Consider the following 15,017-nt stretch of genomic DNA (forward strand, 5'->3'; position numbering starts at 1 on the left):
TTCTCTGAGTCCTCTGTAAGAGAGCAGTGGATGGAGGCGGAGTCTCACACACAGTCCTGCCTCTGCCTCAGGCCACAGTGCTTCAGTTTGTCAGCTTGGAGCTGCAGCGTAACTTCACTTACAATATTAGCATCTGTCTCTTCTTCTGACCCATTAGAATAAATAAAGTGAGCATGGGAGGATATTTATGTTTGGAAAAATTTTTAACTTCTATTTTATCACTTCTCGTGTGACTAGAGCTGTGTGTATATAAAGTTATCAACTTCAGAAGAAAGGACCAGACTTGAAAATCTGTGTGACACATATTCCAATACATAAAACTTAACATAGAAGACCATGAGGCTGGCTTCTTTACAAAACAGACTCTTTCATCTCCTTCACTGCTACATTAATTTACTCCAAGCCAACTCATAGCATTTTGTCTTTTCAAAGAAGTCTTTTACTTAAAACCATGTTTGTAGCCTACCCTACTGATTTCTCCTACTTTTGAAGAATTGCCCAAACCAAGCAGTTTTAAAACACTTTCTAGTAGTTACCTGTACGTCTTTAATTGGATGGAGATAGCTAAGAGTTACAGGCCTCCAGAGTAGGTAATAACCCAGTAGTGTCAACAAGAGTGGAAGAAACCAAGGAAACAGAAGAGGGGAAACACTTTTTGAGAAAGCTTCAGGCTTGGAATGAGATGGCTCCACCCTACCCCTCTGTGTATCGTTTGTTTTCCTTGTAGTTTAGAAGTTAATTTGTCTACATAGGAAATTTAATTCCTCGTTGCTAATAAAGAGTTTTTGAGACAAACCTGCAGGCATGTCAACCTCTGGCAATTCTGAGGAGGATTGATGTGGGAATTTGACAGCTGGCTTTGTGAACACCCTCTCTAATGGAACTGAATTATATATCCTTACCAAAATCCAAGAAAAGGAAAGCAGCTCAAAGCCAGAGGCTAAGAATACTTCCCGACGTCATCTAACCATAGACTTCAGTTTCCTGCTTTCTCTTAAGTTACAATGATGAGAGGCTCTTGCAGTTCTGAAAACTCAAACTCGCCTATCAGACAAAGGCAGACGTGGAGCTTCTGTGAAGGTATTAATAGCATATAGCTTAAGTGCAGTGAAAATCAACTGTGGTACCGAGAGAAAGCCCTAAACTACACCTCTTAGGAAGCGGCAACTTAACACTTCAGTTTTAGGAGAGCAATTATTTAACCTCTACTTTCAGGTTCAATGTTTTTCATTGTTCTTTGTTTGCTCTTGGTTTTCAATGTAGAAATTTTTCTGATATTTTACACAACACAGCTTTAGAAAAAATACAGCCAATGGAAAGTTAAAAAAAGATTCCATTTATGTCTTTCATTTAGCATACCACTATTTTATCTCTTCTCCCAATGCCATGTAATCATTTTTCATACCTGATTCCATATATTTAGAAAGTCTGTGACATATTTTTGTACTGGATGCAGGCAACAAACTACAAAGATGGAAGAAAAGCCAGATCTTGAGGCTTTAAAATGGCTAACTTGATTTGTAACCACCAAATACACCTAAGCAAGGGTCGTGCCTTCTAGAACTGAATATAGGCAGGTATTGCTCAACACAATTTCAGGTGGAAATTGGACCACAACCATGATGATAATCCCTTATCTAGTTCATGCTTACTACTCCTTATTGTTTCATTTGCTCATGGGCAAGATTAATCATGTCTTTTTTTGGTTGTGGTCATAGGCTACACTACACATGTACCACATAGCATAGAGGGTAGGAGACTAGATGTGTGCAGGTCCACTTCCCAATCTTCACACAACTAAACAGTCTAACACAGCACCATCACTGAGCAATGTATAAGTGATCCTGCTTTGTAAAGCCTGGTGTTATGGATATGCCTTAAAACTCCTTCAAAATCTCTTGTCCCAGGTCTGCAGCTTCTTGGCAAGCTGAGTTAGAGCCACAGTGTGGCTACAGTGCTGAGGATGCTAACCTCAGCTCTTCCCAGCACCCCAGAACCTGCTCTTATGTGGCTTCTGAGCACTGGAAATAAATCTAGTGCATCTGACTTTCAACTGTTATTTTAAGTATTATTAGTGCAAATTAGGTATATAAATCTACTTTTTCTGCTAAATTTTATGAAACCACTACTAATGAAGAAAAGCTGGCGTTTGATGCACATCTGCTACAAGTATGGAATACACAGTGAATTTCAAAAGCAATATAAACATGATACTGTGGCTAATTAATTTTTGTACTGATTGCATATTGAAATATTTCTAATGGAACAAATAATATAATTACTTTTACCTTCAAAAACCTTTTTATCAAATATCTACTAGAAAATTCAAGTGTTCATATATCTCACTGATCATTAAACTAGACCTTTCCTAAGTGCTTTTACAATTCTGAATTTTAACTTGGTAATTATTAAACCACTTTATTATATAATTATAAAGCCAATAATTGATAAATTTGGGGGAAAATAACAAATATTTGAGATTTTTCAATGTTCACTTCCAAAAGATTGGACAAGAAGAAAGGTGAATGCCTAATGGGTGGTAGTTTTATCTTTGGTATTTTATTTTTGTTTGGTTTGGTTATCTGAGAAGAGGGATCTCATGTATCCCAGGCTGGCTTCCAACTTGATGGGTAGCAAGTTCAGGGATGGCCTGTACATCTCCATAATTCTTGGATTACAGACACGCATCACAACGTCCCTTGTATGTGGGCCTGGGATCAAACCTGGGGTGTTGTGCCTGCTCAGCAAGTACTCTGAGTGTCCTTCCTAGCCGGGTAAGTAGTGGCTGCTTTGAAAAATTATTGTGTCTTTAGAGTTACATTCAGACCTGGGTTCATTTTTAGAATCCCAAGTCCAAGCTCAATGCAAAAAAAGGTATCAGATGCTCAGTAAATATTTATGGGTGAATAGTAGGAGGGTTTGTAATTTAAGCAGACTCTTGTTTTAAGAAAGAATCTTATCATGTAATTTTAGATGTCCTAGGACTCCATACCACGCTGTCCTTGAACATGTGATCAACCTCTTGTCTCTGCCTCTCAAGTGCTAGGAAAACAGGTATGTACTGCTACCATGTCCCTCTTGACAGTACATAAGAAAATCCATTAAAGATGACACAGCAGGAGAATGTAGCCATAGAAAAATATTTAGGTGTTTGTCTAATACACACAAGTTAAAAAGAAGCTGGGTAATAAAGTCAAAGGTTCGCTTTTCCTCCAAGAACCTTTGAACTCCCTGACGGTAATGCTAATGCTTGCTGGTAGCAAAATATCTTCCACAGGAAATGCATACTGTGGGTTTTAGCTTGTTTTTTTTTGTGGGGTGTGTGTGTGTGTGTGTGTGTGTGTGTGATGCTAGAAAGTAAACCTAGGACCTCCCACTTGCTAGACATGATGTACTGCTGAGCCCTAGATAAGACTAATCATGAAAGTGTAGATGGCAATATGGAAGCAGTGTGACTTTAAGTGACCGTGGAAGTCACAGCAGTGACTCATTCCCTTCTTATACCTGGGAACTCAGTGTTCTTAGTTTTTCTTCTCTCCGGTTCCCACTACCACACCAATCTGTGCTCCAGAGCAACCAGGGAGAAGCAATTACCACTTCAAACAGATTGAAAGGCTTTCACAAAGCCCTTTCTATCAGCCAGCAAAAAGACTCAGTACCCTCCTCCCCGCCCCCATGTGTGAGTACATGTGTAGATGGTGCATGCATGTGGGTATACAGGTCTCAGAAAGCCGGCATTTTCCTCTATCACTCTGCCTTACTACCTTGAAACAGGATCTTTCACTAAACAAGAGATGTGCTGTTTTGATAGGCTGGCTGCATCCTTTGTCCCACCTCCAATGCTGAGGTCATGGTCATGCACAGCCATGAAGGGTTTTTCTCATGAGTGCCAGGGATTCAATCACAAGCCCTCATGCTCAGAACAAGTGCACTTACCCACTGAGCTATCTCCCCAACCCCAACTGTCTGTCCATGCTCCCCTCACACTCCACCCTGTTTAACAAACACACTGCACCTTTAGAGTGTCCTACAGTTACTGTCAATTCAATGTCACGAAACTGGTGCTTTTCCCATTAATGGATGAAGGACTGTTCCTCTAATAGACCTCATTGCTGCCCTGCATGTTTGTCAAACTCAGAAACCCTTTCTCCCAGATCCTTTACAATAACTAAAAATAATGCATATTTAGATCCAGAATGGACTAGGGATTACAAGTGGAGATAAGCAGTATGCTTGCCTCTCATGGGCAGACTCATCTACATACACAAACAAAACAGTATCAAAACAGCAATTCCATCTTCCAAAAAATTAGTGTAGTGTTGGAATTGGGGCTCATGTCCAGACAGACCACATCAGGCCAATGCAGTTCCACATGAGAGAGGTTTATTGGGGGAGGAGCAAAAAGGGGGCGACGGAGACAAAGGGAGAAAAGAGAGAAGAAGAGAGAGCAAAATTCAAGAGCATCTGCCTTTTATTTAGGCTGTGACATAACCCCTTGAAGCTAAAGGTGGGAGGTGAGCCAAATGGACACTGGGAATGTATGGAAATTACCATGGCAACAGATGAGCAGATCCCTGTCACCTATGGGTGATGTCACGGTCATCAGTGGGTTTGGAGGCGATCTGCAAAGCCAGTTCCTGATACCAACAATTAGAATGAAAGTCAGGTATAGTAGTGAACACCTTAATCCTAACAGGTGAGAGAGAGGTAGCGGGGAGTGAAATTTAAGCTTAGGCTATACATATCAAGTCAGACTGTTTGGCACTCCTATTTGTATGGATGGAAGAGAGGGAGGAAGGGAGAGAGGAAGCAAAGGAGGGAGACAGAGAGGGAGGGAAAGAGGGAGGGAGGGAGAGAGGGAGGTAGGGAGAGAGGAAGGGAAGAAGGGAGAGAGGGAGGGAGGGAAAGCATGCATGCCACCAGCGGCCAGCCAGTCAAGGTAAGAATTCCAACTCAACCTGGGAAATGGATGTGAGTGGGTTGGGGAGATGAGGAAGTTTGGAAATAGGAGGGGAAAAAAAACCTCCACTCAACATTTATGAAATGAGAAGAGTGAAAAGCAGTCAAATGTCTTCCAAATTCCAAATGGCCAGTAAACTACACTGGCACTCTGACCCTACCCTAACAAATAAGACCCCTGCTTCTTCATCTCCTTCTGTCTTCACTGACATGCACCAATGGCAGCCACCAAATGTCATCTTCCTGACTACAGTATCTACCCTTCTGCTTCACTTTTCTCAGTCCTCAGCAGCACTCTTCCCGTGTGCTGTCACCTTCCGTGAGAGGCTGTCTCACTGGCTTGTAGTACCTGGACCGCTCCTCACCCAATGTCTCCTAATACCCAGCACTTCTTAGCTCTTGACCCTAGTCCCTTCTCCCTAATTTCTTCAGTGATGCCATCTGCTTGTGGTTTTAACCTAACTGTGGAGGAGAAACCTTCCTGGAATTATCTGGCCACTCCTTTTTTCTCATAGTAAACTAGTAAACACCTCAAAGTAAATGTCCCCAGACCAGAGCAAGTCACCACTACTTAATCCTGTCTTCCCTTAGTCTTCCCTAACAGCTGACATAGACATCCTGGAATTTTCCTCAAGCCTCCACCACCACCACCACCACCACCACCACCACCACCACCACCACCCACATTCATAGAATCATCAGCAAGTGGGGCTGCCTCTATCTTCAGAAAATCCCCAAGATCCTCATTGGTACCATCACATTGCCCTGCACACCCAGCACTACTAAATGACCTTGTTGACTGTAAAGCACCCCATCCCTATACCCTAAAATGCTATCATCTTCCTTGCACTGTGTCATAGTAAAGGGCATTCTAGCATGTGCCCATTTTATACTACATTGTCTATTTTTCCCTCTGAATCAAAAGCTCTTTAACAGGGAAAACTGTTATGTTACCACCACATCAGCCCCTCCACTGTCTAGCACACTAAGGGTGTTCACTAACTATATTTTAGATAAATTACACAAAGAAAAATCATGTGGAGAAATATCAGAGAGCCAAAAGGAGAGGGAACCAAGAAGCCACAGAAGTGGTCCAGCAACAAGCAAGGAGGAAGAAGAGAGATGGACCCAAGTCAGAAGATATCAGAAGCTGGTGAGATGGTCTCATCAGGAAAGTACTTGCTGTACAGCCATTGGGACCTGAGTTTGATTCTCACTACACAAATAAAAATTCAGGTGTGGTAGCATTTGCACATAAATACCAGCAATATAAGGGACAGGTGGATCCCTGAACTTGCTGGCTACCGAACTTAGCCTACTTGGTGAGTTTGAAGTCAGGGAGAGACCCCCATCTCAAAAACCAAGGAAGATAGTTGCTGAAGAATGAGACCCAAGGTTGTCCTCTGGCCTGCATGGACACATCCAAATGGGTATATGTATCCCTGTCTTAGGGTTTCTATTCCTGCACACACATCATGACCAAGAAACAAGTTGGGGAGGAAAGGGTTTATTCGGCTTACACTTCCATACTGCTGTTCATCACCAAAGGAAGTCAGGACTAGAACTCAGGCAGGCCAGGAAGCAGGAGCTGATGCAGAGGCCATGGAGGGATGTTACTTACTGGCTTGCTTCCCCTGGCTTGCTCAGCCTGCTCTCTTATAGAACCCAAGACTACAAGCCCAGAGATGGTCCCACCCACAAGGGGCCTTTCCCCCTTGATCACTAATTGAGGAAATGCCTTACAGTTGGATCTCATGGAGGCATTTCCTCAACTGAAGCTGCTTTCTCTGTGATAACTCCAGCTGTGTCAAGTTGACACAAAACTAGCCAGTACAATCCCATTCACACAAAAACACACAGGAGAAGCTACAGCAGCCAAACAAGGTAAGAAAGGGTACTAAGTCTTACAAATATCCAGGAAGATGGAAATGGGCTCCAGATATGGTTTTCCCATCAATTTAGGAAAAATGAACAACATGTAATATTATCAAGCATTGCGAAACCGACTGGGAAAATGCCCTTTCATAATTTCCTGGGAAAATACAAATGGGTACTATGTATTGAAGGATAAGCGTGTAGCACAGTGGTAGCCAGTTACCTGTGGTTCGAGTTTCACAATTGCAGTCGACAGCAGTCAAGAACTATCCCGTGAAAAGCCCTAGCACATCAGTTCTCAACCTGTGCGTTGCTATCCTTTGCAGGTTGAGCAACCCTTTTACAGGTATTTCCTAAGACCGTCAGAAAAGACAAATATTTAAATTATAATTCCTAACAAATTTTACAGCAAAATTGCAGTTATGAAGCAGCAATGGAAATAACTTTATGGTTGGGGGTCACAGAACATGAGGAACTGGAGTAAAAGGCCACAGCATCAGGGAGGCTGAGAACCACTGTTCTAGAAGCAAACAATTCATAGTGTTAATGATATGTTATTTTGAAGAGAATATTGAAATCTCATACCACCTCATTCCATCCTGCCTGAGATGTCAATCATCCCCATGTCCAGAATTATATGTACCACCTAGTGACCCACTTGGTTGTCAGATTGACTGTCATGCCACTGTAGTGTGATATGCAGGTATTCCTTACAGCCACACATGGTAGCGTGCCTGTGCCATTTACTCAGGGCCCCTACTCTGGCAAGTGTAACACTTTAAGGGAGCAGACGTACAAACAGACATTTCACACTTACGACCTTTACTATATCTTATGCTTTATTTTATTATTACATTTTGTTGTCAGCCTTATTTTGTCTAATATGCAAATTAAGCTTTATTATGACTGGATGGGAAGAAACATAACGTGTGTGTAGAGAGAGCTTAGAACTGTGTACAGTTTCAGACAGACCCTGGGACAATATGCTTCTGCAGAAAGCAGGGGTTGCCATGTCTACAAAGCCCGGAAGTTATTGTCACTGCAACCTAAAAGTGTCATTTATCCTAAAGAAATGTAACAGCTAATTGGCTGAGCAGACACAAGAATTTGTACAGAAGCTTGCTTCATAATATTTAAGAAATGTGAACTTGGATGTTCCCAGAAGAATGAGTAAAGCCTTCCTAAGCCACACAATGAGATGCTATAGAATTCTTCAAAGTTACCAAGCACATCTATCTGCATGTGATAATATAGACACCTCTCCAAGACATTTCTAAGTGACAATGAAAATTTACAAATAACTCAATTCTACAAGGTCTGTGTGTGTGTGTGTTTACAGCACTACTTCTGTATTTTTGAAGGTGAGACTATATATATGTGTGGAAGTTGGAGAGCACAGAAGCAGATGAGCTGTCAAGAGGGAACTCATCTTTATTTCCAACTCTAATATTTTACATGAGCACATGGGCTCATATGCAGTTTTTGTTTTCTTAACCTATAAGGGAATCCATTGAGAGCTCCGAGGTGAGACTTTTATTTAGAACAGAGCTCACAGCAAGAAAGCCTGAGACCAGTTAGCATATTTAAAGTGTAGATGAGTGTATATACCATAGAGGACACAGATTCACGGATGAGTGGCAGCAGTGGGAAGTGGACATGCTCCTGGACTGGAATATGACTGGCCAGTGTGCCCTTATCCAGAGAGTCCACACATTTACCAAAACCTAAAGTAAGCTTCAATTTGAGAGCCACAGGAGAGTTCTCAATAGCTAAGGATTAATTTATATTTTTTGTTCATGTTCCTTAAACCTTAAAAGTCCTTTAGAGTTTTGCAGAGCAGTCTCTACAAGCCAGTTTGATGGTTTATAAAAGTGGCTTCAAAAAAACCAGATTATTTTAAACATCATTTAAAAAGAGCCTGGTGTGATGGCATGTGCCTGTAATCTACAATTTCAGAGGCTGAGGAACAAAGATTCTGATTTAAAGGCAACCTTAACCACATAGTAGGGCCTTGTCTCAGAGGGAAAAAGAAAAGAAAAAAGAAACAAACCACTAAGAGCTGGAGATGAAGCTCATTGGTGAAGTGCTTGCCTAGCATATGTAGGACCTTGGGTTCCATCTCCAGAAGTAAATAGAGAAAAAACTGACTGTAATACCTAATACACAGCCCATACATCACCTCCTTGGGATTGCAGGATGAAAAATGAAATTTAAAGAATGAAAATATAATTAAAAAGATGTCTTTAGGCCAGGCAATGGTGGTGCTCAATTTTACTCCCAGCACTCAAGAGGCAGGGACAGCCTGGTCTACAGAGCAAGTTTCTGGACAGCCAGGGCTATACAGAGAAACCCTGCCTCAAAAAAAAAAAAAAAAGAGATGGTTTTAGCATGCATTTTAACCTTTTTATTATGCTGAATCATTAGTGTGTGTGTGTGTGTGTGTGTGTGTGTAGACAACATGTAGGAGTAGGCTTTCTCCTCCCACCACGTGGGCTTTGGAGATGGAACTCATATTGTCAGGCATGGCACCATGTGCCCCTACTCAGCAAGTCATCTCACCAGCCCTTATTATTTTTTTTCCTTTGGGACATGGTTTCACATAGCCCAGGCTGACCTCAAATTCATGAAGCAACCAAAGATGGCCCTGAACTGTTGACCCTCCTATCTCTGCTTCCAAAGCACTGAGAGCACAGAAGTGCATCCATACCAGACTCCCATCTTTAACATGTCAGATATGATTGCATTAGTCAGTCAATCACCTCATTCATAACCAACATTTGAGTTTAATATGTATTAGATGCAGAGGCTACGCTAGTAAGCAAAACCAGTTCCCTCGTTGGTAGAACTTCAGATCTTGGCAGAGAAACAGATTATGTGAGTTACTACATCAGAGGAAGTATGAAAACAAAGCTGTTGTGTTGTACTGCCTGTGGTGGTTTAGAAGTGTAGTGGAGGAATGTAACTTAGGGAGGGTAAGGAAGATTTGGCTATTGAAAAAGAAAGAAAGAAAGAAAGAAAGAAAGAAAGAAAGAAAGAAAGAAAGAGAGAGAGAGAGAGAGAGAGAGGGAGGGAGGGAGGGAAAGGAAAGGAAAGGAAAGGAAAGGAAAGGAAAGGAAAGGAAAGGAAAGGAAAGGAAAGGAAAGGAAAGGAAAGGAAAGGAAAGGAAAGGAAAGGAAAGGAAAGAAGAAAGAAAGAAAGAAAGAAAGAAAGAAAGAAGGAAAGAGAGAGAGAGAAAGAAAGAAAGAAAGGAAGGAAGGAAGGAAGAAAGAAAGAAAGAAAGAAAGAAGGAAAGAGAGAGAGAAAGAGAGAGAGAGAAAGAAAGAAAGAAAGAAAGAAAGAAAGAAAGAAAGAAAGAAAGAAAGAAAGAAAGGAAAGAAAGAAAGAAAGAAAAAGGAGCAGATTGAAATCTGGACATGATGGCTCACACCTGCAATCCTAGCAGCTGAGAGGCTGATGGTATGACACCCAGTTCCAGGTCTGCCTGTGGTACAGTGTGAAACATTATCTCAAAGAAAGAAAGAAAGAAAGAAAGAAAATAAGAAAGAAAGAAAGAAAGAAAGAAAGAAAGAAAGAAAGAAAGAAAGAAAGAAAGGAAAGTAAGTTAAGAAATAAGAGGTTGAATTTAAAGGATGAAAGGGCAAAATCAAATCAGAAAGGGCAGTGGAGGAAGAAACTGTTTTTGACAATTGGAAGAGCAAATACAAAATGCTTGTGCCTGGAAAGGCACAATACCAAATTTCCTTTTCTTTTCTATTTTACTTTTCTTCTCTTTTTTTTCTGGGCCTGTAAATTTTTCTTCATACCCCTGAAAACTCCAAGCAGAATCAGTTTTTTAAAAAATCAGTTAAAAACAATTAAATTTTCCCATTTTATTGAAAATAGATTATTTTCTCACATATGTTCTGATTAAAGTTTTCCTTCCTCTTTACTCCTCCCAGTTCCTCCTCACCTCCCCATCCCACAGGAATCCACTACCTTTTTGTCTCTCCCTGTATGCTGTCCCTCAACCCCTTCTCTGCTTCCTACCCGATCCTCCTGTTTCTGCTGCCCCCCCCCCCCAGGTCTACCCATAAAATCTATTCCATTTCCTCCTCAGAGGGAGATCCTCTAGCTCCTTCCTATATGCATAACCTCTAGAGAGGATATCATTTATTTAATGACTAATATCCATATATAAGTGAATATGTACCATATTTATTTTTGTATATCTATGTTACCTCAGTAAGGATGATTCTTTTTTGACTAGTTCCATTTATTGGCCTACAAATTTCATGATGTCATTTTTTAACAGCTGAATAATATACTCTATTATACAAATGTACCACATTTTCTTTAGTCATTGTTGGGTTGAGGGACATCTAGCTTGTTTCCAGTTTCAGGCTATTATGAATAGAACAGCAATAAAAATAGCTAAACAAGTGTCCTCCTAGTAGGATGGATCATCCTTTGGGTATATGCCCAAAATGGAATAGCTGGATCTTAGGTAGATTGGTCCCCATCTTTCTGAGGAGCTACACACTTTCCGTAGTGGTTGTATAGGTTTGCACTCCCATCAGCAGTGGATGAGTGTTCCCCTTATTCCATATTCTCACCAGCATGAGCTGTCACGTGAGTTACTGACCTGAGCCATTCTGACACATATAATTTGGAATGCCAAAGTAGTTTTTTGTTTTGTTTTGTTTTTGTTTTTATTTTTGATTTTTGTTTGTTTTTCATTTCCCTGATGGGTAAGGATATTGAACATTTCTTTAAGTGTTTTTCAACTGTTTGAATTTCATCTATTAAGAATTCTATTAGTTGGATTATTTGTTGTTTTTTTTTCCCTGATATTTAGTTTCTTGAGTTCTTTATATATTTGGATTAGTCTTCTATTGGACGTGAACTTGGTAAAATCTTTTCCCATTCTGTAGGCTGCTACTTTGTCTGAATAAATGTTGGCTTTTTTTTCTTTTTTGTATTTTATTGGGTTCTTATACCTCTACTTTCCAACCCTTACTTCACCCTTTTCCCTTCCAACCGCCGCTCCCCCAGCATAATGTAAGAGAGAAAGAAGGTTAGAGGGAGAAGGAGGGTATAGACAATCCTCTCTGGGAGTAAAATGAAAGAGAACCCAGTGGCAGCAGCCATAATAAACTTTTTTTTTCTGATATCCTGAAACAGTATATTCATCCCTTCATACCCTGCTATCTTCTCTATTGCATTAGAAACCGAGTTTTCCAGTTTTTCCTAGCCACACGTCTGGGAGCCAATTGTTGGGGCTATTTGGTGGGTGGGGGGCTACTTTATTGGTTTCTTAACCTACCACCCTTATCTACACTTATTCCACCCTAATCCCATCCAAACCCCCAAGACTAGGAAGAAGAGATGGGAGAGGTAATCAGAAGGGACTAACTCTAGGTAGTTAGGAGGAAAGGGGGCCATAAACCTCTTTAGACTAATTCCTGCTGATTAAGGACTTCAACTTTCTTGGGGCCATTCCAGTCTTCATAGTCAGGATATCTCCAACTTCTTGTCAAACCTCAACAACAGCAACCAAGAGCATCAGGAGGAACAGCAGTTGCTACAAGCCCTCTCATTTATACACCAGGCTCTTCCATTTATACCCTCTCCAGAGTTCCCAGAATTAAACTCTCCGCAGTTGACAAAGATCACCTCCCTGCTAGTGCATGAGCCAAATCATAATCACCTGCTGTAAAGCGGCCTCTTACTCCACACCTGGGATTAAAACAAAAACATATTCACAGAACATAACTGGATCTTTAAAGAAACCAAAATTCTCACTACAAAAGACAGTGTTCTTTGTCCTACAAAAGCTTTTCACTTTCACGAGGTCCCATTTATTAATTGTTTGTTTCTTTATGTAGCTACTTGTGCTATGAACTTATCTGTCAGAACTGGCTTCATTGTGTTCCATAAGTTTGATTGTGACGCGTATGTATTTTCATTCAATTATAGAAATTCTTTAATTTCTTTCTTAATTTCTGTCCTGACCCATTTTCCATTCAGTAGAGAGCTATTTAGTTTCCGTGAGTTGATAAGCTTTCTGTTGTTTCTGTTGTTGCTGATATCCAGCTTTAATCCCTGGTGGTCAAATATGATTTAGGGATTATTTCAATTTTCTTGTTATCTATTGAGCTTTCTTTGTGTCTAAACATATGGTCAATTTTGAAGAAGGTTCCATGAGGTGCTGAGATGAAGGTGTATTCTTTTGTGTTTGGGTGAAATGTTTTTGTAGATATTTGTTTCTCTGTTTACTTTTTGTTTAGATAGCCTGTCAGTTGGTAAGAGTTGGGTATTAAGTCTTCCACCATCAGTGTGTAAGGTCCAATATGTGATTTAAGCTGTAGGAGTTGTTTTGTTTTGTTTGTTTTATTTTTTTAAAAACTTGGTATCCTTATATGTGGAAAATAGGTGTTAACAATCGAAATGACATCTTGGTGAATTTTTCCTTTAGTGAGTATGTAGTGTCCTTCCTCGTCTCTTCTGATTAGTTTTGGTTTAAAGTTTACTTTATTAGATATTAAAATGGCTATACAAGCTTCATACTTAGGTCTATTTGCTTGGAAAATCTTTTTCTATCTTTTTACCCCAAGGTGAAGGCTATCCTTGATGTTAAGGTGTGTTTCTTGGATGCAGCAAAAGGATGGGTCCCTATTTTTTACATCTGTTCTGTTCTGTGCCTTTTATATTGGTTAATTGAGACCATTAATATTGAGAGATTACCAATGAGTATTATAATGACCAATGATTATTAATTGCTGTTATTTTGTTGTTGGTGGTGGTGGTGGTGGTACTGGTGATGGTAGTAGTGCTGCTGTTGGTATATGTGTGTGCGTCCCTTTTTTTGATTTTGCTGGACTATTCTAAGATTATATATTCCCTGTGTTTTCATGGTTTTAGTTAACATTCAGCTGGAGTTTTCCTTCTAGACCCTTCGGTAGGGCTAGATTTGTAGACAAATAATGCTTCAATTTGGTTTTATCATAGAATGTCTTATTTTCTAAATCTATGGTGATGGAAAGTTTTCCTGGGTATAGTACTCTGGGCTGGCATCTATAGTCTTTTAGAGTCTGCAGTCCACCTGTTCAGGCACTACTGGCTTTTAGAGTTTCCATCAAGAATTCGAATGTAACTCTAATATGTCTGCCTTTATGTGTTACTTAGTATTTTTCCTTTGCAGTTTTTAATATTCTTTGTTCTGTGTGTTTAGTGTTTTGACTATTATGTGCCAAGGGAATTCTTTTTCTGGTCCAGTGTATTTAGTATTCTGTTTGCTTCTTGTACTTTTATAGGAATCTCCTTTGGGTTAGGCAATTTTCTTCTGTGATTTTATTGAAAATATTTTCTGGGCCTTTGATCTGGGTTTCTTCTCCTTCCTCTATTCTTATTATTCTTAGATTTGGTCTTTTCATAGTGTTATAGATTTTCTGGATATTTTGCATTAGAAGTTTTTTTTAGATTTAATATTTCTCTGACTAATGTATCTATATTTTCTATCATATCTTTAATCTCCTCCATCTCTTATATTCTGTTGGTGTAGCTTGCCTCTGTTTAAATTCCTAAGTTGTTTGTTTCCAGAATTCCCTCAGTTTGGGTTTTCTTTACTGATTCTATTCCTATTTTCAGGCCTTCAATAGTTTTATCTATTCCATTCCACTGTTTGTTTCTGTTTTCCCAGATTCCTCTAAGGGACTTATTCATTTCTTCTTTAAGGACCTCTATCATCTTCATACAGGCGGTTTTAAGGTCTTTTTCTTGTCCTTCTGTTGGAGTATTCAGGGCACACTGCAGTAGGATTGCAGGGCTCTACTGGTGACATATTGTCCTGGCTGATAGTGTGTTTTTACACTGACATCTAGGCATCTGTTTCCCTGGCCTGCTCAGCTGGTGTGTTCCCTAGAAATGTCTGCTGGTGTTGGAGACTGGGATAACAGGATAAACTGGGGGAAGGATGGTTGAAGATCTTCGTGATCAGCCGGCGTTGGGGTGAGAGAGGGAGGAATGGGTTTTGCAACAGAGCTGGAGATGAGACTGGGGCATTAGATCTGGAGGAGCAGAAGGAGAGGTGAAGATCTACAGTCAGCCTACCTGCTTCCCTGTTAGGGCCTTTGAGCTAGCAGGGCATGCCTGCTAGAGTTGGGGCCTAGGACAAAGCAATAAGTTGAGGGGATAGAAGGGGAAGA

At 40.3% G+C, this 15,017-nt stretch overlaps 1 protein-coding gene across 10 annotated transcripts in view; it reads left to right on the plus strand.

The window, feature by feature from the left end:
• The window catches only part of 3830406C13Rik (RIKEN cDNA 3830406C13 gene), a 40,340-nt gene that overhangs the window by 20,291 nt on the left and 5,032 nt on the right, over positions 1-15,017 (plus strand). The window contains exons 6-7 of one of the 10 annotated variants that reach the window (XR_001781107.2): positions 2,681-2,774; positions 2,974-3,054. The exons of 6 other annotated variants lie outside the window; for them this stretch is intronic. Coding sequence is in view for 3 of the 4 variants with exons in the window: in XM_006517992.2 (XP_006518055.1) it covers positions 2,681-2,770 (90 nt within the window). In the remaining variant the exon portion in view is untranslated. Of the gene's footprint in view, positions 1-2,680; positions 2,775-2,973; positions 4,419-15,017 lie in introns of those variants that run through there. 3 more of the 10 variants (XM_006517992.2, XM_006517997.2, XM_030247731.1) reach the window with 3 other exon arrangements.

Source organism: Mus musculus, chromosome 14 (genome assembly GCF_000001635.26).
Source record: "Mus musculus strain C57BL/6J chromosome 14, GRCm38.p6 C57BL/6J".
Lineage (NCBI taxonomy): Eukaryota > Metazoa > Chordata > Mammalia > Rodentia > Muridae > Mus > Mus musculus.